This window comes from Tauraco erythrolophus, chromosome 15 (genome assembly GCF_009769465.1).
Source record: "Tauraco erythrolophus isolate bTauEry1 chromosome 15, bTauEry1.pri, whole genome shotgun sequence".
In the NCBI taxonomy this organism is placed as follows: Eukaryota; Metazoa; Chordata; class Aves; order Musophagiformes; family Musophagidae; genus Tauraco; species Tauraco erythrolophus.
The window spans coordinates 11,402,474-11,428,698 of NC_141479.1; the positions used below are offsets into that span (position 1 = coordinate 11,402,474).

Below are 26,225 nucleotides of genomic sequence, written 5' to 3' on the forward strand. Positions count from 1 at the left end.
GGCGGCAGCCACCGACAGTGCCGCGTGTTGCGACCGCCTGAACCGACGGCGGCTGCACTCGCGGGACCCCACGGAGGGCCCCGCCGTGCCCGCCCCGCTTCGCCGCGGGACCCAGACGGGCGCCCCGGGCCGCGACGGGGGCCGACGGCGCGCGCACGCGCTCTCTGCGAGAACGCGCGGGGCGCGCGCTGGGCCCGCCCCCCTCGCGTGACGCAGCTCCGTCCCGTGCGAGCCGCCGTCGCGGCAAGATGGCGGCGGCCAGCGACAGCGATGAGGAGGATCTGGTGAGCTATGGGAGCGCGCTGCAGCCCCTGCAGGAGGGTAAGGGACCCGGGAGCGCCTGCTCCTTCTCGGTACCCCCGTCGAGCGGCGGGGAGCCGCGCGGGCCGGCAGGCCGCCCCGTGTGAGGCGCAGGGGCCCCCGCGGGCCTACCCGGTGCGGGGCTGCCGTCCGCCTCCTTACGGCCTTCGCCCTAGGAAAGCTGTGGCGTTCGGGGCTGGTGCGGACCCGCCTCCCGCTTTTCCTGCTGTCTCGGCAGCCGTGCTGGTCTGCGAGAGGGGTCGAAGGGCCACGGGTTAAAACAGTCCGGGAGGGGAGGGCTGGCTTCCCGCCGTGGGCATGCAGAAGGTCCTCACAGCACAGCACCGGCGTGCGGGTGTCGGCCTGGGGCACCCCAGAGTTTGTGCTGGCACCGCTCTTGTTGGAGCTGGGGCCTGTCTGTCTTTCTGTCCTTTCCCCAAGCCTCAAAAAAAAAGTAGAGTTCAGCTGTAATAGCTCAATCGTAGGATATTGTACTGATATGAGTGTCCTACACTTGTATTAATGAGACAGACTTATCAAAGTCCGAGGGCTTCTGTACAGCTGTAACTCTTGAGTCTGTGCCTCTTAATTCGTAGAAATTGTTATTGTTAAAGAGGTACAAATGTTTATGTCAAAGTCGATACCTTTTGTGTTTTGTTTTGCTTTTTAGATGGTCCCGATCTGGTATAATTTCTCAAGACAGTTACTTGAGTGAGGAAATCCTGTCGGGGTCCTGCATACTTAACAACTAAAAGTGTCCTTTCACAGGAAAGGAAAAAATGTTCTCAGAACTCGTTAGAATTTTGGATTTCTATTTGAGCACTTCTTGCTTTTATTTTAGCAGTGTACAGCAACAGTGCATAGAAATATTTAATGTAGGGCAGGAATAAATGTAAACTGCTGATGCTTTCTACTTCAGGGTGGCTACTATTTCATCCAGTTCTTGATCGCAAGGAAGAAATGTCATCTGGAACAAGTGGAGAGTCCATTCTTTATGCAGCGTTGTGACTTAGGTTCTGATTTTGTCTGATTGTAGGTGAACGAATTAAAAAGCCAGTTCCTCTTCAAGAACAGACTGTTAAAGATGCAAAGGGACGATATCAGCGTTTCCATGGAGCGTTTACTGGTGGTTTCTCTGCTGGTTACTTTAACACTGTTGGCACAAAGGAAGGTTAGATGTTTTTCTGTCTTCTTGGAAGGGTTAATTGATTACTGTAATTTAATGTTAATGTAAACAAATAACTGTTATTAAGCATTTTTTTTTCTGCTGTTCATTATACTGTAACTAGTTGAAACAGTATTGTTGAAGTTATTTCCCCTTGAGTTTTTGGACTGCAGTTTTATAGATATTCTTTTGATGTGTCATTAAGGTGCAAGGTTGAAATGTTTGAATTGTTTTCAGATATTACATTGCAGTTCACAGTACCTTACATAGATATTTACTTTCTTTAAAGGATGGACTCCTTCAGCTTTTGTGTCGTCACGGCAAAAAAGAGCAGACAGAACCATTCTTGCACCAGAAGACTTCATGGATGAGGAGGTAAATTTAGAAAGCAATACCGATCTTTTGGAAGTACTTGCCATGACAGCAGATTTTTCAGGCAATGAAAGCTTCTACAGAACTTAAATAGCAAAAATGGAAGTAACCTTAAAATTACTTCTTGTATACAGTGTTATATTGCTGGGTCCTAGAGAATGTTTCATAGATTCACTTAGGAAGCTCCTGTAATCTCAATATTAAAAAAACACAAAACAAAACAGAACTCAACCCTTTCACTTTGTCTTTCAGAAAATACAAATACTTTTGAAGCTGTTTAAAATACAATCATTCAAGTTACTGAAAAAGCAACTGTATAAACGGCTTGAAAAATTTGGCCAATCTGAGCGTCATGTCCCATTTTCTTTCCTTTACCGTTACAGTAACTAAGCATTTGAGGGAAACATTTTTTAATCTAATTTTTTCTGTTTTGTCTATATTTTCCAGGATCTCAGTGAATTTGGGATAGCACCAAAAGATATTACAACCACAGATGATTTTGCATCCAAAGCTAAAGACAGAATAAAAGAGAAGGCTAGGCAGCTTGCAGGCGTAGTTGCTGCCATTCCAGGAACCACTGCGTTTGATGATCTAATAGGACCATCAAAGTAAGTAAATTGAAATAAAAGTTAACCTAACAATTAATTTCACTTAAAAGTGTTGTATTGGTTAGAAAAGTAATGTTTGACCACAGTAATCCATGAAAGGGACTGGAAGATCTGCAGTGTTACCCTTCCTAAGTGGCCCTCATCGGGATTGTTTTGTATGTGCAGACTCGTACCAGGTAGACATTTACAAACTGGGACGTAGTGTATATGCAAATGATGATACATTCAGATTTGATTTTAGTGTGATGTATGCAAACATAATTTCCAATGTTACATATGTATATTATTTCTCAATAAATATTAAAAATGTGGTTTAAGGTAATTTTTTCCCTTTTGTTTTCTTCTTAGAATAACTATTGGGGTTGAACTGTTGCGAAAAATGGGCTGGAAAGAAGGACAAGGAATTGGACCGCGAGTCAAAAGAAAGCCACGCAGGCAGAAACCTGGTAAGTTCAGTGAAGTTCCTGAGCTCGTTAATAGAAAGTTAGCATTCATACTCTGATGAGAAAGTTCATTTTCAAACCTCCTTTTATTTGATCTGTTTCTTTCATCTTAGAGAAATATAATAAAGAATTGTAATTTAACATGATGCTGTTACATCTCTTACAGACCCTGCAGTGAAAGTATACGGTTGTGCATTACCACCTGGACTGTCTGAAGGTTCTGAGGTATTGAATGGGCTAAAAGTTGTTTGCTGACTTATGTAAGAATGTGTGCTAACACATTTAAAAAAACCCCTTCATTGATGTCTTTGAACTGCGTTTTAACAAAACTTTCCAAGTTTTGTTAAAAGTATTCATAAATACTTATTAGGCTTATTGTGAAGAAAGGTTTTAATGTAACTAAATTTATTCTTTAGCTACCTAAGCAGGTGTCGGTTGTACGTATTTTAATACATAATTTAGGAAATGCAAACTTGCCTGGTCTCATGTTAACTACGTGTTGTAAAAGCTCAACATATGAAACTTTTAGTAATTTTTGCCGTTACATACTTTTATTTTGCACAAGGATGAAGAGGATGAATACCAACCAGAGAACGTGACGTTTGCGCCAAAAGATATAATGCCAGTAGATTTGACTCCAAAAGAGAATGTCCATGGACTTGGCTATAAGGGTTTGGACCCCTCACAAGCTTTGTTTGGTGCATCTGGAAGGGAACACCTGAATCTTTTCACAGGTGGTTCTGAAGACACAAGCAATTTACTTGGTGATCTGAGACACAGTAAAGGAAGAAAACTAGGTATTACAGGCCAGGTAAGGACATTTTTTTAATGCATTTTATTATTAGTGCAGTAAAATTTAAATAAATTTTGTTTTTTCTTCTGTGGAAGGCACCTCATCATTGCAGAGTTATTGTAAGAAATCTTGATTGTGGTTCCAGAACAGGATATTTTTGGGTTTGGTTTTTTTTTTTTTTCTTAATACGAAGATGTGGATAAATCCTTAGAACTCTTAAATGACTTCACTTATTGATATTGTTAAAGAGAACTATAAAATACCTTACTCTGAATAGCTAGGTGGAGAAACTCTTGTGTGACTTTGATAATAGAAAGTTAATATTCAGTATGTTTTTAGTTTACATTTTTTTTCAATTTTACTTTCAGTAATGTTGAATCAGCCAGCTAGAGAGGTTTTGCTTCCCTCTGTGTTATTTGTAGTTCTTACGTAGAAGTAAAAGCACTGCCAATTTATATTTCTGGGAATTATGCTCATTTAATTTTCATGCCAACTTACTTTTTTTTATCCTTTTGAGAACTTAACTTGCTCTTAGTCAGTCTGCAAATGCTACCTTGTGGAATTAGACTGCTGTCTTTATCCTGTACAGACCAAACTCACTGTCCCTCCCTGCCAAGGGAGTGCAATATGTTTGCTTTTGGGTTTGGTGAGGTTTTGGGGTTTTTTCACTGGTTGGTAGCACTTAAATTTGTCAAGCCATGCGTTTTTCCCAGTACATATATGTATACTGGACATCTTATATAAAAAGATGGATAGATATACGTGTAGATGTGTTCTGACATGTTACTTAAAACATTATTTTTACACTTTCAAATTCTCATTATTTTTATTTAAAATATATTTTAGGCTTTTGGTGTAGGAGCTTTAGAGGAGGAAGATGATGATATTTACGCAACTGAAACTCTGTCAAAGTATGATACAATTCTAAAAGATGAGGAGCCTGGAGATGGCTTGTATGGCTGGACAGCACCTAAGCAATATAAATCCAGAAAAAGTAAGAACTGTAGTTCTATCTAAAGAGCTAGTGTAATTTGTATTGGGGGGGAAAAAAAAAGGCAGCAGTGTAGTCTCTATTTTCCAGATATTTTAATTTTCAGTGGACTGGTTATCTTCTGGCTGTGGTATCTGAAGCTTCGTCTAGTCTTCCTTCTGTATTGAAGTGTCCAGATCTGGCAGTAATTTCCGAAGTCCTCCACTAATCCCAATATAGATTAAATCCCCAAATTATCTTGTTAGAAGGACAATATGTACTGCTTTGTGAGATACAGCATTCAACTCCTCTGAAGGAAACAAATGATTGTGAGTCATGGCTACAAAATACGACCCAATACTTGCAAAGAGATTTTTTATTAGATATTCATGAGTATCTTCAAATAACATTTGTAAATTTTATCTTGATACTGCTTTATATTTAGTGCAGTTTTTAAACATGTGAAATACTGTAGTGACATCTAGAATACCTGTTGACGTTAGCTGTTCACAGCTAATGACACTCCTGACGTTAGCTGTGCTCAGTAGCAGTGCCGTTGCCTCCCTGTTAGCCATCTTACAGCAGTCTCTCTGCTAGTAGTTTTTTAGCTGTACAATACTAATCCAGTTTCAGAACCATTAATTTTAAATTAAACACAGTGAAGACAAAGACGTAAAATTATGCTCCATAAAATAGATTGTTAAAAGGAAAATATTAAGAAAAAATGGTTTTTGCCAAACATACATGTTTTAAATGTTGACCAACTCTGTGGTCGTTTTGTAGGTTCTGACAGAGAAGTTAAATATATAGGCAAAATCTTGGATGGTTTTTCCTTGGCATCAAAATCATCAACTCCAAGCAAGGTAAGCAAATACTGATATTGTTGTATCAAGAATAGCATCAGCAAATTGTCATGTGAGCTGTATGGACTTTACTGTTGCTCAGTGGTTTCCATGTTCTTACAAATAAAAATTCTGTTCAGCAGTAAAGATTGCTGAATGAGCAAAATTACAGCGTTGGAGGCTGTTCAATATAAACCTAAAATTTGCCAGAGTACTGGATGAACTTAAACTTTGCCTATGTATAGGCTTTGAGCAAATGCTTTCCACACTATCCACTGTTATTTGGCATAAAGTTGGAAGAATGGTTTGATTTAAATTTGAAATAAAAAAAAAATTACTTCTCTTGCTTTTAGATCTTTCAGATATAACATTCAGTTTTCTGAAGGCCCTGTGCTTCATCTACTTCACTATTTTGGTGACAAGTGAATTTGTTAGCCCTGTTACCAGATTTGCATAATTTATGCCATGTATATTTGCATAAATTAGAATGAAAACCAGAATTGTGTGACATGGTCCTCTTTCTAATGAAGAAAAAGGAAGAATGTTTGTGTGCTATATAAAATTGCATCATATAGGAGGCTCAGGGATAACCTTTGAAGTACTGGTTTGAATGAAGAAAGTTGAGAAAAGGACTTTGAAAGACATTAAAATACAGTAAGCACAGAAGTACTCAATAGTCCAATTAGTTGATCAAATCATGTGACTTCTGTTTTTTTTTAAATAAATTATTAAGCAATACCAAGAGCATTTTCTCAAAGAAAGCAATGCGTATTAAGACTCTTACTAATTTTGCTGCAACGTGATGTGTGTGGTTTTCCTATTTTTCATAATGGTTACATATGAACAGTGTAACAGTTTGTTCCCAAAGTTTGCATTACAATGCCACTTGCTGACTGGGTCTGGAAGAATCAGTAACTTGTACTATCTGTTTCCGCTGCTAAGACGTAAACTGAGGAATTGTTAGATTGAGGTGACTTTTTCTGAGATGCATTTGGAAGTGTTAAATAGAAAGTTGTATCTCTCTCTTAGTGAATTTTTGTTTTGTCACTCCCCTGCCAAGATTTATCCACCGCCTGACCTGCCACGAAATTACAGACCAGTCCATTACTTTCGACCTGTGATAGCAGCTGAGAATGAAAACTACCATTTACGGAAGGCATTAGAGGAATCGACTGGAAAACTTGAGAGCGATACGAAACAGCAAAGCAGACATGCTTTGAATGCATCTCAGAGGAGGGAGCGACTAGGAGAGACTGGTCTGAAAGGTAGTAATACACGTGACCACATCTTTGTTTGCGTTTCAGGTCCCCTGTTTGTTTTATATAACAATAAAAATTTGGTCTAGCCTTGAACACTTTTTTCTAATATAAAAATATTAAATCTAGTTGGATTAGCTAGAATACCTTGTCATTGTTCACTTTCATCTCAACAGATGAACTGTTGATGTATCTGCCTGTATTTTCATTTACTTAAATCTTCTAAAGATGAAAAGTATGTGTGAGATGGTGTTTTGTTGTGTGTTTTTTTTTCTTTTTTGTGTCTGCCTTATGAATTTGGAATATAGTAGGCTGTGAGGATTTTTATTTTTTTTCCCCTATGAAATGTCATTCCACTGAAATATATATGAAAATTCACTAAAAAAGTAATTTGTAAATGTGGTTTGCGTTTGTATCTGCAATAGTGAAGTTTACAAAGTAATGCGTAAATATGTGGTAAAGAGCATAAAAGGTGCAATAGTGGCCAATTTTTACTCTGCCATCTCTGCCATTTTACTGCTTATTGATGCTTAAGAGCGTTTTCTCCAAACATATATGCAAGTGGTAGGCTTTTTTCCTCCTCTAAAGTGGCGGAAATAGTTGTAGTAATTTTTAGTTTATCTCTTACTGCTTTTTTTTTTTTTGCTTTAGGGCCAGCTCCTTCTGTTTTGGAATATCTGTCTGAGAAAGATAGAGAAAGACTCAAAGAAGTGAAACAAGCATCTGAACAACAAATGAAAGCAAAAACGTTGTCTCAGCAGTCACGAAATAGCCGATTCCAGCCAGCCTCCCCGGATAACCCTTCTCACAAGTGGCAAATGTTGCTGGGCGGGCAGTTAGCAAGTGCTGGTTCTAGTGACTTCAAACCGTTTGCGAGAAATCCAGAAAAACAAAAAAGATACGAAAGTTTTGTGAAAAGTCTTAAGCAAGGAGAAAAAGGTAATTGAAGAGATTAATCGTGAAATTTTGATTTTTCTCTGAAAAGATATTTCTTAATTTATTTTTTAAATCTTTTCCCCCTTTCTCGTCCTGTTGCATTTCATGTTCACTATGAGTTCTCTTCCTGAATTCCACAGCATTTCTCCCTCTACTTCTTTTTAGGACTAATATTAAAAGAAATTTTTACTGATACTTAATTGTGTTGATGTCAGGAAAACTGCTCTGTAATTTAAGTGTCAGCGAGACTTGTTTTTAGGCATTACATTTTGTACCTTTATGCTGTAGCAGAAGTGAAGTTCTTCAGGATGTTTTACTTAGTTGCCTGTATTTCTAGGTTTCCTGTCTTTCATTTGGCAAAGTAGACTTCAGCTTTGACCAGTACGATAAACCATGCCCTGAACAAGCATTTTCATTTAGAGTGTTTCTGCTCGAGGAGTAAAACTGACAGATCCTGTAAAGGCAGAAATATCAGGTCACAGTAGAACAGCAGTTTTTGCTTTTTCCCACATGAGAGGAAAAATCCAAAGAAAACCCATGCCCTGCGTTTCCAGAGGAGATAAGAACACTGAAGTAGATGAAGCAGTTCACGCTTGTCAGAACTTGTGTTGCATGTCCTTTGGAGACTCAAACTGCCACTATCAGTTACATTCTTCACAAAAATTTGACTGTAAAATCGTAGCATACACGTGGAACTCTTACTCAAAAAAACCCCAACCCAGTTCATCTGTTCTTTTCGTGCCGTGTCAGGTAGAAAACTTGGGTTTATTATCTCAGATTTTTTAAAAATAATCTTTTCCACTATATGAAAAAAGATTTCCTGGTCAGTAGCCACTTCTGGTTGCCACATTGGGACAGACTACTTGAGCTTTGAACCCCTGGTTTCTCTGATCAGAACTTCAGAACTTGGCTTTTCCCTGTGTAAACCTGAGTATCCTCTTAATGACTGTAAGTGCCTCTTTAGTCAAAATCATGAAAACGCAGAAATATTTAAATAACTTGAATGGTTACAGTTCTGTTTGTAAGAGTGTCTTTGCTTGGCTGGTGTTACTTCCTGTTCCTTCTAGCAGCAAATGTGAACCTGTTGCTTTAAACAGGATCTGTATTTTTTACAAAAAACAGTCTCCAAATTCCACATTTATCAGTGGGCACTTCATGTACCAGAAAGTCCCTTGAAATTCCCGAAGCTTGGCCAGGTTTACTCACTGATTGACTTTCTTATTCTGTGTTTTAGGTACTTGATAATACATTAGATTATGCTTTTTATTTTAAATACCTATTAAATACGTTAAGTATTTTGAACATTCCTTAGAGGGCAGTGAGTAAGGAGTCAGCATTACAAGTAAAATTGGTTAAAATATCTATGTTGCATTTGGCAAATGCTGCTGTTCTTGCTATGTTGAAAAACTGCCTTCACTTATCAAGGAATAACTCAGTTGAGATTAATACTATCATTAAATATTTGCGAGGATATTTGCTTATTACCTTATTTTTTGCTTGAAAAGCATCAGACCTAAGTAAGCTGTAATGTCTGCTAAGCATTTTTCTCTTCATTTTATAGTAGATACATTGGAGCATTATTTAGACCCAAGTATGACGGAATGGGAGCGCGGAAGAGAACAAGAGGAGTTCTTCCGTGCAGCAATGTTCTACAAATCCTCAAATTCAACACTGTCATCCAGGTTTACCCGGGCCAAATACGAAGATGATGTTGACAAAGTCGAAGTTCCTCGGGACCAAGAGGTATGTGCTGTTTACAGTCTTTCAGAACGTTGGAGCTGCAGTTGCTACCTTAACCCTGACTTTCAAAATTCTTTTTCTTTGAAACTTTTTTGTAGATACGATGTCAATGTTTTGTTGCCCTTCTGTTTAGCAAACTTTGGAAAACACTGCATACAAAGCAGTGAAACTACACCTAAATATTTATAGTTTTGTCCTGTTCTTAGTCTTACAACAGTGAGAGTCAATTCAGTAAGTTCTTACTGCATTAGCAGCTGTAGGTGTTTGACTTTTTCAGAATGATCTTGACGATAAGGAGACTGCTGTGAAGATGAAGATGTTTGGCAAACTGACAAGAGACAAGTTTGAATGGCATCCTGAAAAGCTGTTGTGTAAAAGATTTAATGTTCCTGATCCATATCCTGAGTAAGATGATTGATACTGATAATTTTTAACGCTTTTTGAAAGTTTTGAGTTTTTCATATGCTTGTGGAAAATCTGACTTGATGTTTCTTTTTGTGTTATAACAGATGTAAAATAGAACTGCCTAATGCTTAAATTTGCCTTATTAAACATGTTGACCTCTGACAAAATAGTATGCATTTTAAGGACTTCCATAGGTGTTTCAGCTTGTTGTAGATAATTTGAGGGCTTTTCTGTGTTGAAAACAATATTCAACAAACGTTTTTATTTCCCTCTAGTTCTTCCATTGTTGGGTTACCAAAAGTGAAACGAGACAAGTATTCTGTGTTTAATTTCTTAACTCTGACTGAGCCCACCACATCCGTAACTGAAGCAACAAGTGAAAAAATCCAACAAAATAACAGTCTCAACAGTAAGTTCATTGTTACTTTATTCATTTAGATATAAATGAGATCATAGTATAGAAAAAGCATATCTTTGTCATGGAGAACTTATCCACCTGATTTTTTTTTTAATTAAAAAACAAAGAAATTGAAAATAAATTCGGTGACATAAAAACTGAAGTCAGTCATGTTATGCTAACTTCTTCCACCTAGAAGACCTTTATACATCAGATATTGTTTAGGAAGATTTTAAAAATGTAAAGCTATGTTGAAGAAGTAGGTCATGAAATGCAGGATAATTTGGCATGTAACTGATTTGAATGTTTGGGACTTTTTTAGAACCAAAGAAACCTTCAAGATGGGATGTGTCAGATAAAGAGAAGGAGAAAAAAGATTCTATCAGTGAATTCATTAGTCTTGCTAGATCAAAAGTTGATGTTCAGCAGCAGCCACCAGTGCCAGCAACAGAAGAATGTGGAACTGGGCCAAGTGAAACCCTTCCCACTGAGGTGAGTTTACAACGGCATTTGAACTTAAAGGGGAATAGCTGTGAATCTTCATTACCCTGAAATAAGGTCAGGTAATGTAAATTGGTTTAATACAGATCAGTTTGTCGAAGAGCCAACTCAGGATAAGCCAAGATGTGAGAATGTACTTTGAAGAATTTTGAGGTTTTAACTCTGAGAAGTAAAACATTTACAGCGTACAAGGACAGCCAGTATGACTATACTTGAAGTAGCAGCTTAAGAGAAGACAAAATGTGGCTTAGCAGGCTGGGAGTTAAATTCAGTGTTTTACACCCCTATTGCTAACAGGCACCAAATGTTCATGTCTTCAGTGTTTAAATACGGCTTGTTACGATGCTGTGTTGCAGGTAGCTAGTGAAGATAAGGATCAGGAAGAAGAAAGCAGACCATCCATGGACTTATTTAAGGCCATCTTTGTGAGTTCCTCAGATGAAAAATCATCTTCCTCTGAAGAAGAGAGTGATGAAGAACAGCAACCAACTACTTCAGTAATAGAGTCAGAAACTACCAAGCAAGTTGATGTACCAGACAGTTCTTCATCTAATGTGCAAGGTAGTACTTAACAGATGTTCATTTTCATAAATACCTTGTAAAAGCTTCGTTTATGAATCAAATACTCCAGCACTGCTAGGACAGTGCTATGCTCTCGTGCAGGTCACTTGGCATTGGTGGAGCTGGGCTTACGGAAAATGTGAATCATACAGCACTGAATAAGGCCTTGCATGTTCCAGGGTTATTTACGTTGCCATGTGTCTCGCATAGATTTTATGTGCAAACTGCCCTATGGAATATGCTTGTTAAATAGTGACAGGGAACAAAACATCTAATGTTAGGGCATACTTCACTGAGAAATACAGGCAAATTTTTGTACCTATGATAGATAGATTGATAAATTATGACTGTCTTGTGGTGAATATTTGACAAATTCAGAAATAAATAACTTGCATTTCTTTGATAATTAAATCCACTCTCTAAATACTGACATTCCAGTAAAATATGATGTTGAAATAATTTTACTAAGACATCAAAAAGTTGCATTTTGGTTGTATTCTAGTTATAAAAGTTGCCAGAATACTTCTGTAAGAGAGGGAGAAGATCAATCTTTTACTCTACTTCTTAGTAAAATTTAGTAAGTGAGCTGTAAAAAGTTCCCATATTTTCAGGATGTCATTAGATTAACAAAATGTACCATACACTTAGCTTACAGTGGAAATGCTTTGTCTACTTACTGTCACAGTTGGTTTTGTTAACATCTAACTTCTAGAACTTTATACATCTTGTAGAATTTTTTATTCATTCTAAGTAATGGAAAAGTAGTACTGTGTTAATAAATGAAAGCAAACACATGCACTGATGTTAATTTAATTAGTGATTGTATAGTGTAAAAAGTCAATTTTGATTTAGAAAAAAAAAAAAAAGCAGTATGTTGATAATGTTTCAGGATGCCAGCTATCCAGTTGGCCAAAGCAGTCCACAGAGAGATGGGATGCTGATCAGTTTGCTTGCTTAGAGGTTATTAGAAAGTCCCGTTTAACTTTCTTCAGCATTTCTTGGAAGAGGTGTTACCTTATTTTCCTTTCAAATAAAGAAGTTTTTGGTTTTTCCATAGAGAATGTGGCTGCTACAGCTGAACCTGGCGTTTCTTCGTTACCTACTTCAAAGCAGGAACTGGATGCAAGAGAGGAATTTGGACCAAAGCTGCCTCCAGCTTTTTCTTCTCGTAGGTTCTGTAGACTACTAGTGTGTAAATTCTGCACATTGAAGTTGTGTGTAAGATAGATGTTACTTCTTTTTAAAAACCATTTATGAATAGGTACTTTAGCTCTTAAATGCCTGTGTTATGGCAAACCAGCATCAACAAATGCTTTGTTACCGTGCTGTGATCCACTAGCAGGAACCTCTTTGCCTGTGTACCCGTGTTGTGGTAGCTCTATAGAGGCAACAGTAAGAAATTGTAGTGAAAATATAGGACCAGTCTTGCAATTCCTTTTAGTAACATTGCAAAGGCATTTAATTATAGTAGGAAGGTTGCAACAGTTAGGAGTTTTAGACATTTTGTTTCGATTTGAAAGCTTAGGGTTTCTGTGTCGTGTTGGTTTTTTTTTTTTTTAAACTATCCTATTAGCTTAAAAGTAATACAGAATTTAATAATAAAATTACTTTTTTTTTCTTTTTTTTTATTTGTTTCTGGTTTTGCTTTGTACTTTAGGCCCTGCTTGGCAACAAGAACCAGTGGTGCCAGCAAGTTCTCCTGGACCTAGTAGGAAAGAAAAGCATAGAAAGCACAGAGAGAAACACAAGACTAAGAGAGAACACAAACACAAAAAAGAAAAGGTATTTAATTTAAATACACAGTTTATTGATTCTTTGATCTGCCATTCAAAACTTTTTATTATTTATGATAGATTGTAGACAATAGATATACTGGGACTAGAACTTAAGCAACTGAGTTTCTCAGGTGTCTTGGGACCTGGGCTTCAGAACAGAGAACTATCCAACTGGGGTGCTGCTTTTTCCATACATACACTGTAGCTACAGATACGATGTTATGGGTAGTTTAATGTTGTATGCTGAAGATGTCAGGCATATTCTGAGAACTGCATATAATTCCTGGCTTATATACAAATAATAATAATGAAATTTCTGTTTTGGGGAGGTTGAGGGCTTGTGATGAAATGCGTGATTTTGCTACGTATTTTTTAGCTCAGTCTGAGTAGTGGAAAAGAGTTGCAATGAAATAAGGGATTATTTCTCTTCTTTTAACAGAAAAAGAAACATAAGAAACAGAAAAACAAAGGAAAACACAAGAATAAAAAATCAGAAAAAGACAGCAGCTCAGACACTGCAGACAGCAGTGACAGCCTTAGTGATGTAGATACCACAGTCTTGTCTCCCAAAGAACTTCTAAGAAGGTAAATGAAAAGTTTTCTGAAACACTTGCAAATTTTGCAGTGTATATCTAAAACCTCAGTTTAGGAGTTGTCATTCTAGTGAACGTATTTGCAGCAAATATGCAGCCAGTCTCTTCATGAATATAAAATAGTGCTCAGTTTTTTTAATAAAGTGAGGGAAGATTACAAATATTGGGTATCTTAAGCTAGAGAGTAATTAATTTTAGGATAGAAGCCTCTTGATTTAAAAAGGGCACTAAATACTCAACTGTGCTAGTTAATGAAGGTTATAGTCTAAAGATGACTTATATTTTTGGAAGGTATTTTGAATGGGAATTAAAAATTGAACAAGTGCAGGTGGTGATTCATATTTCCCTTATGTTGTCTGCTTCTCTTTGTGTGAAGACATTGGAAGCAACGTTGCTTCAGGATGTTTTAGGTCTGCTTGGGTTTGTTGATAAGTAGCGAAAGATCTGATTCAAACAGATACATGGTATGGCATTGATGCTTAAGGTAACTGTGCTTGAACAAGGAGCAGTGAAGCAAGCAGAACAATGCTTGAGTCGCGTACATGTCTGCTAAATTTAGACTGTGCTGTTACATTTTTATAAACTAGAGACTCGAACATAGTGCCAACAGAAATGTGAAAATGGAACAGTGCCAACAGAAATGTGAGAATTGAACAAGAGTGATTTGCAATTTCATTTTGCTCATGCACTTAAAGTACAAACAAAAGTAACTGTAGTCCGGCTCATAGTCAACTTTAAGTGCATCCTATGTGGAATAGTCACTGTGGTGGCTTCTCTTTGGTGTCTCTTACTGGCTGAAGGAGAGGTCTCAACATATTTGTTGAACATACCACATCCAACTGGCCCAATGGCAAAATGATTGGGGTCCAGATGTTTGGTGGCATGGACATGTACCAATGGAAAGGCTGGCACTCCAAAGACTCTGCCTTCCTTTCCTTTGGAACTGAGCTTCATTTATATATCGGTGTTTCCCTGTTAATAACCAAACTACTTATCCTTTGATTTCTAAATAACTAAAATGTGTTTTTGTGCATTTCACACAGAATAATTATACCTCTTTGTTCAAGCAATTATTTTGGAAGTCTTTGCATTTGCATCTGTCTCTACATCACTGAGAAAATGTTTTTGTCTAGCATAACTCAGATCTGTCTCTTGAGCGGTTTCTTAAACCTTGGTTGAAGTATTTAAATGTTCTTTATGTTGCATGTTACTATTCAGTCTGACCTCTTTCTTTTTCTTTCTCCCTTTTAGATTAAAACAGCTTCAGTATTGAAGAGGTACCTTGCTTTCTTCAGTGCTATGTGACTTTTGATCTCAAATTTTTGATCTCCTCCGTGATGGTAGATCAGTCATGTATACTTTGAAGCACTGTAGATACTGTATTCATATTGAATTTGTTTAAAAGTAAATGTGCATATGTTTATTTTGTGATGCTTCCTATGTTCAAAATGTGTGGATTATGGAATGCTGAAAAGACTCCTTTCTGGCCAGCATAATCTGAAATACTGCAGACTCTGTCTTAATTAACATGAAACAAGATATTTTAATAAAATTAAGTATTAAAAATCTTTTTTTGTATGGTAAGTCATTGCCTAGGACCTCTAAAATGCTGGAGAGTAAATTTCAGTCTGAATTAAGTTAGGAAGTTAAAAACTAAAGCAATGTAAAATTTATGTGGCATGCAAGTATTTTTCGTGAGTCTAATGCGGAATTTCACATTGCAGTTTTGCAGTATCTGGCTGTACTTAAAGAGTTATTTTTACACCTCCAAATTGTATATAGAATTTACTATAGGGGATCTAAACCAGTGGACTGTCACTTTGACACAAACTGTTAAGGCAAATGTACTAAAAGGTCAGTACTACAGTTGCCATCTGCCTTATTTCATGTTACAATGAAAACTGCTTATACTACTTTTAATTTTGTTTCATGCACTATGTTTAAAAAGCAATTGTCATCTTGTAGAATTATCTTACTATAAACTGTGAAGTGTTACTGAACTGGTTTTGAATCATCAGGCTGTTAGAGTAGACCCACAGAACTTCTCTTTCGAGGTGGACACGGAAACCAAGAGTATTCCTGCTTAAAACTCTGAACAAGTCTTAAACTGACATTCCTGTTGCAGATGGCAGTTCTCCCGGTTCTCAGTTGTCCCAGTTCTCAGTTCTCCCTGGGGGCTGCTCTCCTGCTGCGGGGCGGCCGCCGCCGCCGAGGGCGCGCACGGGCTGTGCAGGGCACCGCAGCGGTGCGAAGTGGCTCTGGGCCCCCTCAGGCTGTCGCCCGGGCTGGAACCTTCCCTGGCGGAGGGTCGCTGGGGCAGCCATGAGCCGATGGTGCAGGTAGGTCGGGATGGAGGGTTGGGAGGGCCCAAAAAAGGAAAAGCTTTTTCAAAATACCTTTGATAAAATTTGTAGCGGTTTTGTCTACAAGATGTGGTCTAAGCACTTGATGTGCTGCTCTTTGGTGGGACAGAGTCAAGGAAATGAGTGTTTGAAAGGCTCGGGAGAGACTCCGTGAGATTTAAAGATGAGTACGCCTTTTCATGAGAAGAAGAGCTGGAAAACCAAACCAAACCTCCTTCCCTTCCAGGAAAAATAAAATCCACACCTATCAACCTTTCTTTCTCAATCAGTTTTGGTAAATCCGTTCAAAGCTAGTGCCAAGGAGAGGATGTGAACTCTTCTCAGACAAGTGGAATTCAGGATTTCTTTGCCTCCTCCGGTTCTTACTTTCATACTCCCCCTTGTGGACTAAGCCATCAAAAATAATTTCAAGGGAAAATATTCCTGAACTTTGTTCTATTCATTTACAGATCCAGTTTAAAATTCTGAGAGGACACAGTGATACTGTGAGCTCCTGCCATTTTTGCTTTGAAGACAAAAAAATGCTTTCATGCTCTTGTGGTAGAACAGAGAAGCTCTGGGTATGTTATGAATGCAACAACAACAAATTAAAGAAAAAAAAGTCTTAAAGCTGAAATCAAACAAGGAATGTTATACAGGCATGAAAGCTGACTGAATCAATAAGGAGCCTTCTGAAGATGCTCTACTGAAGTTTAAAAATAACAACTGTAAATGTTTTTGCAGTCACAGAGAAATAGTGAAGCTCCTGCTTCATGCTTTGACATTAAATGGTGACCCTTGTATGTAGCATACACTGAATCAGACCTCTAGTTTATTAATATTTTATACAGCTTACTGTGTGTATCAGCATACAGAACCCTTCCTGACAGAAGTTAGGGATATCACAGTTGTTATCAGCATGGCCATGGTGTTTTCATACTTTCTCCTTTTGTTTAAATCTTGAGTTTCACCCTTTATTTTCATGCTCCTCCAAGTTTTGTGTAGTCAGCTGGGGTTTCCCTAAAATTCCAGCCACCCTGAGCAGGGCAACAGTGAGATCTGAACTGGGGAAGCGTGCAGATTCTGGGTGATCAAATCTAAATTTAGTCTAAGAAATAGCTTGGAGACACATATAACTGTATGTGAGCCCTTGAATTTTATGCAAGCAAATGACAATGTAGCTGTACTAAATAGATGGCAGGCATTGAGATCTGGCATGTGTTAATCAGTCATGCTTGATTCAAGAACCTGTATTGAATTACAGTAATGCCTTAGTATAATATGAATACAGATGAAGTAATTTTATAAAAGATCTGAAGTGTTGACTTCTTCTCAATGCAGCTGCTACCTTAACACAAACCTTTTCTCAAATATGCTGAAAAAAAACAAGAACTCCAAAAGCATAAAAAGTCCAGGCAATTTTCAGGTTAGCACCATTATGTTATCCGAGAGCTGTGGATGGCTAGATCCAAGAAATCAGGAAGTCTAGAATGAAAAAAGTCCCATCTTTTAATGATAAAATAAAAGTAAATAAAAGTAAATAAACGTGGAGATCTTAAGCAAATATTGTAGATAGGAGAAATAAAAATAAGTGTATGTCATGGTCTTAGTCATGATATCTACAGTTTAATAACTCAGATTGGCAATTCCAAACTTTGCTACTTTTCCTGAACTCAGAACTGGAGCTTGTGTTTTTCTGTCTTTAGCAAAATGTTTTTCAGCTGTCCTACACTGAAATCAGGACCCAAAAGTAAGATGATAATCCATTAATTTTTTTAAGCACAGCAGATCCATGAATGTTCTTTTTGCTGGGAGGGCTACAATGTGCCACTTGAGTGAAGCATGGAAGGATTAATCTGTCTAAGAAATTTTATCTTTATAATTTTTATCCAAGAAAGATTTATTCAGCACTTGTTGAGCGATATGTATTTTTCAGAATTTATCTCAAAGTACTTGCCTAAGTACTGGAAATTTCTGATAGAAATGTGTAGGCAAGATTATGTTAATTTATTTTGATAAGCTTAATTTTGTCTGGTCAAGCCTAATTTCCTCCTTCGAAGGAACAGTTGAAGCAATTAGAATTCGGGAGAGTATGGAGGACTTGGTCACGGGGGGCTGTGCCAGCCCTGACAATTCCACTTTGGAGTTTTCCTTTTTCCTTTTGAAAGAGGAGATATCAAATGATTGAGTGTACTGAGAAAGCATTTGAAGTTCCTCTTGAGAAGAGACAGTACCTCACTGACAGTCCACACATCTTTCGGAAAACAAAGATTAATGAGACGCAGAGCAGACAAAAACTAGGTAAGACTAGAAGGGCAGTTGTGACTGTAAGGCTTTTTAACTCAGAAAATAGAACAAGAACATGTGGTAACTTTGATCTATCTTCTTTTTCATTCTGTCTTGGAGACATTCCTAATGATTCTAGTGTCAGTCGTTAGGCCTGTGGTGCGTTGACACATTCAGAAAATCAGTGAAAAAGCGAAAAATAAATTTACTTTCACACCAGTTTGTTATCAAGAGCTGCCAGGTTAGCAGGATAGCTCCTTCAGGGGAAAGTCCTTGTAGGGAAGCAGCTCCAGATCTGAGACTTGACAGTTGCTGTTAAAAAGGAGAGGAGTAGTCAGGGGGCTAATGTTTTATTCCCATATTGAAGAGAAATGAAAGAACACACACACAATGAAGGGAGATTCTAAAACCTCTTGGTACTTACGCAGACAAAAGTCTGATTGAAATAATATAATTAATCACGAAAATAGAAGATTATTTACCTAGATGACGGCATGATGACTGATGCCGTGATACTTTGGTCTGTGAGTTACTCTGCATGTCAGCAGTCCTCCTGGTTTTTTGGTTTTGATGTTTACAGTCAGGCACCATGATCCATTTGTAAAACTCGAGTTGTATTTTTATTTGTGTTACTAAAGAACCTCAAGGCTTTACTCGTGGGTTAGGACTGCACTATGCTTTGAACATCATACAGGTATGACAAAAAGATAGTCCCTTCCTGAGATCACTTAAAACTCTCTGTGTAACGGACTAACTGGATGGAAGGTGATGGAGTAATATGAATGAACTACTAATGCAGGATGGGTTGTCATCTCAGCACTTCAGCAATCTGTTGGTTGTTGTTGTAGGATTCACAAAACAGAAATTTAAGAGGGATTTTGTATTATGAGAGAGATTTCCAGTTCTTTACAGGTGACTTTTTCAAAACACGGACAGCAAAGGGGAGCTTATAAATTTTGAAAAATCTAACAACTGAGTGACAAAGGCTGGCATCAAAGGTCTGGCAGAAGGGAAATGATGTCTGGGGATAAATCACTAAGAGCTTTGTACTCGAAGACAGGAGGCTTGTATTTGTGACTGAGAATGAGGAATCAATGAAGGAACACAAACAGAGGGAGTGACATAGTAAAGGGAAATCTGTGGAAGAGCATTGTGCATGGATACAAGCAAGGGAGACTGCGTTTGTGCAGAAGATGATGTAGTAATTGATAGAGGCATGGCAGGCCTTGAGACTGTGAGTTTTAACTAGGCGAATGAAAATGGAAAACCATGTATTAGTTTATGAAGAAAGACTTGCCAGGGTTTAGGTGTGGACATCGGTGTAAAAATCCAAGGAGAACTCTTTCCAAGAAATTTCTGGTGAAAACTGTTGAGATGGGAAGGAGATAAACAGAAGTCTGGGTGCGATAGATGAAGACCTCTCTTTCAGTCAGTCTTGAAATGAAACGAAGGAATAGAGAGTCTGAAATTGTAAGAGTACTAGAGTAAGACTAACTTTACTGATTTCACAAGTTTTGTTTTCCCCTATTTTGTGATGCTTTGTATTTTTGTACAATTTAGCAAAGTACTTCCTAATCAAACTCATTTGGATTTATTCCAAGATGTTGAGAAAGGTTTTCCTATTCAAGTTTTTGAAGTACACACAGCCCCAATTTCTGAGTGCAACTTGACTCCCGGTGACAGAAAGTGACTATTTTCTATCTTAATTAATTAAAAAAAAAAAAAAGATTTTTGTGGTTCAGTTTCAGTCCATGTGGAAACATCTAGTAAGAAACCTAGAACGAGTGAGTTACTTTTTCAATGCTTCCTATGGTTTCCTAACTTGTACTACATCAAAGCCAAACTTCCTTTGCTTACTTTTGTGCTCCGCTATAAATAATTCTGTTATAATTTTGTCTTACTTCACCCTTCCTCTGTACACTCTTCCTGCTTCTCTCCATCCTTGCACTTTCGTTTATGCTGTCCGTACTCTGCTGGCAGACTGCTTACTGCCAGACTCCTTCATCCGCATGAACTTCCATAAATCTCACCTTGTTCTCACCCGCAATTTGTACAGGAGCTCTTAAACCTTTTCTGTTTTGCATACGATGTCTGCTGAATTAAACAGGAATCTTTTTGTTGTCTTAAATGCATGTTGGAGTAGTCTGATAGATTATGGCCTCTTTTAGGGCAAAGGACTTGTCTAATACTGGTTTTGAGTTACACGAGGCTGGAAGTCTTATCTTTGCTGTGTGTTCTGAAAGGAGTATATAAATATATATCACTTGTATAAAAGAACAATGTTGAATTAGCCAAGGTTCAGGGGTTCATCTGTCAGTGAGATTTATACCTTCATAAAAGTTGTCTTCTGCCTGTACTGTTTATTAATATTCTATAGCCTTTCCATTAAGCCTGTCTTGTCAATTAAGGAATAAATGTGTCTTAATCCAGTGTCAATCTGTGGACATAATAATTAAAACAACTGCAGCATATATTAACATTCAGTTAAGTAGGTCGTGCAGTGCCTCCAGGCGTACTGTTTCTGGCATATTTTATCATTAAGTTATTGTTTAAATCAATTTTTATCAGATTGTAGAGTTGACTGATTATTTTTTTGCTCACTGTATAGTACACGTGCTACGCTGCCTACCGCAGTTGTATATATTCTTGAAAGTTGCTAAACAGCAAGTACCATTGTGTATGGCCCTGGAAACCACTTTCCGATCAAAAATGCTACCAGTTCATAAACTTCATGTGGTCTCTGGCATTATGTGTTTCCATTTAGGAGCAAAGATTGTGTTGGTTGTGGGAAGTATACGCATATGGAGAAAATAAAAAGATTTTAATAATCTAATTGTGGTTTTAGTTATTACAATCTTAATGCATCGAGTTTCTTGGGCAAAATGTATAAAAGTGAAAGTTTATTAACTTTATCAAAATAAAAGCCACAATGGTACTAAAAACATTTGTCACATCCAGTGACATTCAATATAAATATTACTTAAATATTTGGGAATATTTTAATAAAACTGTGTGAGGAAAATTTTTTTGGCCTCTCGTTTCATGGAGACCTGCCAGTTTTAGTAAACTTTATTGAATGGCTTTGTTGTCTAATGTGGCTTTGTGTTTGTGCAGAGCAGTGTTTGTGGTAGAGGGTTACCCAGCAACATAACCACTGAAAATCCAAAAAACCCTATTGGCAAGAACACTTTGCATTCATTGAAGAAAAGACATCATAATGGCTTTAAAATTATTCTAACATTAGAAATAATTAAATATCTTGTAATGGCTGAAATGAAATTGTGTTAACTGCTTGCACTGAAAATTATGTACATGGCATTTTTAATACTAGTTTCTATCTGAAATAAAATAATCCTTTTTTAAACTAAGCTATGCAGTAATTTTTGCTGTAGCCTTTAAAAGTCTATTTTAAATTAGTGGGTGTGAGGCTGTTAAATCATTGTAAGAATTAAATGTCATTTATTTTTTAAATACCTTCTCTTAAGCATAAACATCGATTGTTTTCACTAACATGATTTTTAGAGTGGTGACGTCATCATATGATAACACTGCCAAAGCCTGGGATATGGAAACAAGAAAAATGCTTGTATGTATCCTTTTGAATGCATCTTGCAGAAGGTACAACTGTAAAATTCAGATTTATTGCTTTGTTATTGACAAATAAGAAAACAAAATATTCCTTGTTAGCACAATACAATATAATTAGGGTAAGTAGGCTTGATTCTTAGTTTTAGTTTTGGTACTGGTCATTGCTTGGTCTTGGGTAAGCCTCTTGATGCACTTGTCTCAGTTATTTCAGATACAAATGAGTATGATAATAATAACCTGTCTCAGAAGATACATTTAAGATTGATTAAATTAACATTTTAGGATTTGAACAGGGTGGCCTTCTCTAATTTTAAGTTTATTGCTAATGTAAAAATACACAATTTGGATATAAAGACATCTATCAGCTTTCACCAAAACAAAGTAGTATCAAAAGCCTTTTTTCTGAACCTGCTTACAGATTATAGAAAGTCTGTAAAACTCTCTCTCACTCTCAAGCATGTTTCTAAAACCTTTTGTTTTCTCTTTAGTGGACAGTAGCACATGGAGGCATTGTAACTTCATGTAATGTTTGTGATGGTTGATATGTAGTATCTGCTTCAGACAAAGAAAATACCATGTATGTTTTTGATGCAATAGGTGCAACAGCAGTGGCACATATCCAAGGTAAGACTTATGACTTTTACACCTTGTTATGCAGCTCTTGATTTGTTTTTTTTATTTCTTACAAAAAAAAATAGAGAAAATTAATTCAGTTCAGCTCAAATATCCTTACTTGAGAAAGGCAAAAGAAACTCTTCTGTAAGACATTAAATGCAGTATTTTTCAGAATAGGCTTATAAAAAGGAGATAATGGGCCAAAATTAGACCAACAGTGATTCTTTTTTGAAGCATAATTTCCCTTCGAAGGTAATTTCACTAGTGAGACTTCAGTCCATGAGGCTTCCACTCAGAACTGTGGGTCAGGGAGTTTGCCATTCCTGCAGAATCAGCTTCTAAATACATGAGCAGCCTTACAAATGTTAAGTTAGCATATAGTTAACATGCTCCTGTGAATCAGAGCCTGATGGTTAAATAATTTGGGTTTAAAAATAAAAACTGCAACAAATGGATTGTAATAGCTTCATTAAAACTGTCTCTGTTAGGTGATGCTATCAGGACATGTTTGGTTTATGTTATTTTAGTGGAGCTGTTTGCATTCTTAAAGTATAATTACCTGCTTAAGTGCTCCCTAGGAGTCTGAGTAGTTATCTGTCATTGGCATCATGGGGCCACACTTCCAGACTTATTTTCAGGAATGGACCAGAGAAATAAGCCACTACAGGGCAGTGTGTGAATTTACGTTAACTGTGTACGTTGAGTGCCTGGGTACAGGTTCGTATTCATGCTATCTGCAGTAACTATGAGGCCTCTCTTTCACTGAGAGGTAGGTGAGGAGTGAAATAGCAATTTTGAAATTACAGTGTTTTGGAAACAGACTGATGCATAGATGCTATGGATTAAACCAGATTAAACCATGCCTAATCATTTAATATTTAATTATTGTTCATATTTTACTGATCGTACTTGTTGATCTCTGAGATCTTTCCAGTTGGCCAACATTTTTCTTGAATTATATGGCCCCATAATGTAAACAGTATTCCCTCTAACTGGGAAAAAATAGAAATAAATTATTATTACATGCTTCTCTGTGGATGTGCCTTTGTTCATACATCCTGGGATGAGATTTACTCTGTTTTTTAAAGCATGGTGGTGAAGAGAAGTCAATATTTGTTGCATCCTTTTTTTTTTTTTTTTCAGAACTGTGATGTAGTCCATTGTTCCCACCCCCTATCTGTGGAGTTGATTATTTCTATGTTACTACAGAATGTCAGACTTGACAAAATTGACCGAATCAGGCAGTATGTGTATTACATAATTGATTTCAACACTGTAATACTCCTGCAGACTGCAGCGATGACAGCGTTGTTTCCTATAGAAACTGTTACCACCTTTTTATTTTCTTGATGATTTCTTCAATTTGTGAAGATAACTTTGAATTTTAATCTTCTCCTTTATATAACTGCAGACTCTCTGTGGCTTTATTTCGTATCTGTACTCTTTATTTCATCATCTACATTGTTAATGGAAATATGAAATAGGACTGGATTCAGGACAGATGCTCTGGACCCCGGCTCAATACATACTTTCATTTTCACAGTGAAGCGATTATGGCCACTCTCTGAGTACAGAGATCGTTTTTCCAGATAATTTTTCCTTATAAGCTTTTGGAGAAGGCCCAGTGCCAGAAGCCTTGCTCAGTATAATCTCCTGAGCCTTCACGTGCTAAACTTACATCTTTCACTGAAGTCAGTAATACAGTAAAAACATTATGTCAATTTAGGCTATTGTTATCATTTTAAGAAGGAAGTATGCAACAATAGAGATGTCAAATCAACCATTAAAAATATCAGTGGCTTTAAATAAACTCAACCAATTCAGCTTTGAATTCTTAGAACAATAATCAGAGTCTGCCTTTAAACACTGTAATAAAATTGTCTTTGAGGGAGTAGGAATTACTTTGGATGGGAAATTCAATCTGCAACATCATAATGTTTCCTTTAAATTGCAGTGACTACAGCATTGTTTCCTGTAAGAGATGTTTATAATCCTTTCCCCACTGTAGATGTCAGGAAGCACTAGAGTCCTCACCCAGTTCTGGAATGTCCAGATTTCTTTTCCGACAGGTATCGCTGCTTCCAAAATTAGACTTTAATGTAGAATTGGTTAATCTTTTTCCTCTGAATGTTTGAGTTGAAATTTACATTTAGAGATAGATACATGCTATTTATTTAATGAAAAATCAGTGGCTTTTTTTTTTTATAATTTACTTTTAGTAAAATGTGGTTGTGTTGTAGCTGATGAACAATTTCTTGTTAAGATGCATTCAACAAAAAAGCCAGCTGGTCACTTGTCAGTTAACAGCTAGGCTTCAATCCTGCAAACTGACCAAATCCAATAAGGGATCTAAGCCCGTGCTGGCTGTGATGTTGTAAGCAGCTCCAGAGACTTTACAGAACTATTCAGATGGTTAAAATTCAGAATATGGTATGACAGGAGAATTTCGGTGTCGTGAACCCTGTTTCCTTGAACCAAAGACAAGAGAGTTTTATTAGTTCCTGCCTTTCTAGCCAAGATGGTGAGTTATCTTCATACCAGTGCATGATGTATCTCAATACTTATGTATAGGACATCTCAGATGAGCCATGAGTGACCACACTAATCATGTAGGTAATTAATTCATAATTTCCAAGGTAATGTTTAATTACTAGAAAATGATGCCCATGTAAATAAGTAAATTGAAGTTGATGGTCTGTGTTCTGTCTTAACCAGGTGACTGGAACACTTGCTTAATTGATATACCCATCAAGAGGTGTAATAAAAAGATCATCATGAAGTAAAAGCACATTACCGTGTTAGAAGATTAACTTAGCACTTGTAGATATTCTCCTAACATTAGTTACGTGAGAAAACATGTTCAGTAAATACTGTACCAATCTGTAATAATTAGGAAAATGTGTATGTCTCTGTTAGTACCTCCAAAAGTAATGTTACTTCACAGCCCAAACAACACATGCTAGCAATGTACTTCCGAAAAACTTCATGGCACGTTCTCAGCCACACTGAGGGAGCACATAAACTACCATGTTCAAAGTAGATGATATTTATGAGTTATAGCAAGACAATTTGGCATCTGGAATTTGATGTTTCCTTGATACTTGGATGAACAGGAGGAATAAACAGACTCTTCAGTTTACCTATATGACTGGAGGTTGTGGGGAGCTATTTCTTACAGCTCTAGTTCCGTTACTTTCGCTAGGTCATAGGCAACTCCTAGTCCCTCCACAGCATGAAATTAGTGTTACTACTAACTGCTGCACCAAAACAGCTTATCTTCTCTTCACTGGAATGGACTAATACGAATTCCTGTAAATTGTGATCTAATTGGCTGTTTTCAACTTAACATCTAAACACTACAGTAAAGATGACTCCTGAACTGCTGGCAGCGGGTTAATCTGCAGTCATACCCAGTGTTTTCTGAGTTAGGCAACTCAAATAAATAGCAACTCTGTGGGGAAAAATGTATCTGTGGCTTGAAGACATGCAAAGAAAGATAGGCCTATGAATGTTGAAACCTGAAAGCACGCTTTCCACACTAAACTCTACTTTTTTGTTTTTATTCATAGTCGATCTAACAATTCTGAAAGTATTCTCTGTATTTTAATTTTCTATGTAAACAAAATTTTAATGTTTTTTTCTTACACAATTGTGCGTTTGCTAAATTTATGCATTAATATTCAGAAAATTAAGAACCTCAACAACAAGTATCTTGTTAAGGCATGACTAATATCTCA

The 26,225-nt window shown here is 37.2% G+C and overlaps 1 protein-coding gene across 3 annotated transcripts; it reads left to right on the forward strand.

Annotated features, from left to right (window-relative positions):
* Positions 1-234: 234 nt before the first annotated feature.
* Positions 235-15,294, forward strand: GPATCH1 (G-patch domain containing 1). 3 transcript variants are annotated; one of them, XM_086620980.1, is made up of 20 exons: positions 235-321; positions 1,337-1,471; positions 1,755-1,840; positions 2,285-2,445; positions 2,794-2,891; positions 3,055-3,113; positions 3,454-3,699; positions 4,528-4,675; positions 5,435-5,514; positions 6,554-6,758; positions 7,401-7,688; positions 9,247-9,428; positions 9,703-9,830; positions 10,106-10,239; positions 10,550-10,759; positions 11,089-11,289; positions 12,347-12,457; positions 12,947-13,071; positions 13,504-13,649; positions 14,909-15,294. In XM_086620980.1, the coding sequence occupies exons 1-20, from the start codon at positions 249-251 to the stop codon at positions 14,928-14,930; spliced, it is 2,838 nt and encodes a 945-aa protein (XP_086477106.1). In that variant the 5' UTR covers positions 235-248; the 3' UTR covers positions 14,931-15,294. The 3 variants fall into 3 exon arrangements, with proteins under 3 accessions (XP_086477106.1, XP_086477107.1, XP_086477108.1); XM_086620981.1 differs by having other exon boundaries at positions 10,550-10,719; positions 11,085-11,289; XM_086620982.1 differs by having other exon boundaries at positions 9,250-9,428; positions 10,550-10,719; positions 11,085-11,289.
* The last annotated feature ends 10,931 nt before the right edge of the window (positions 15,295-26,225 follow it).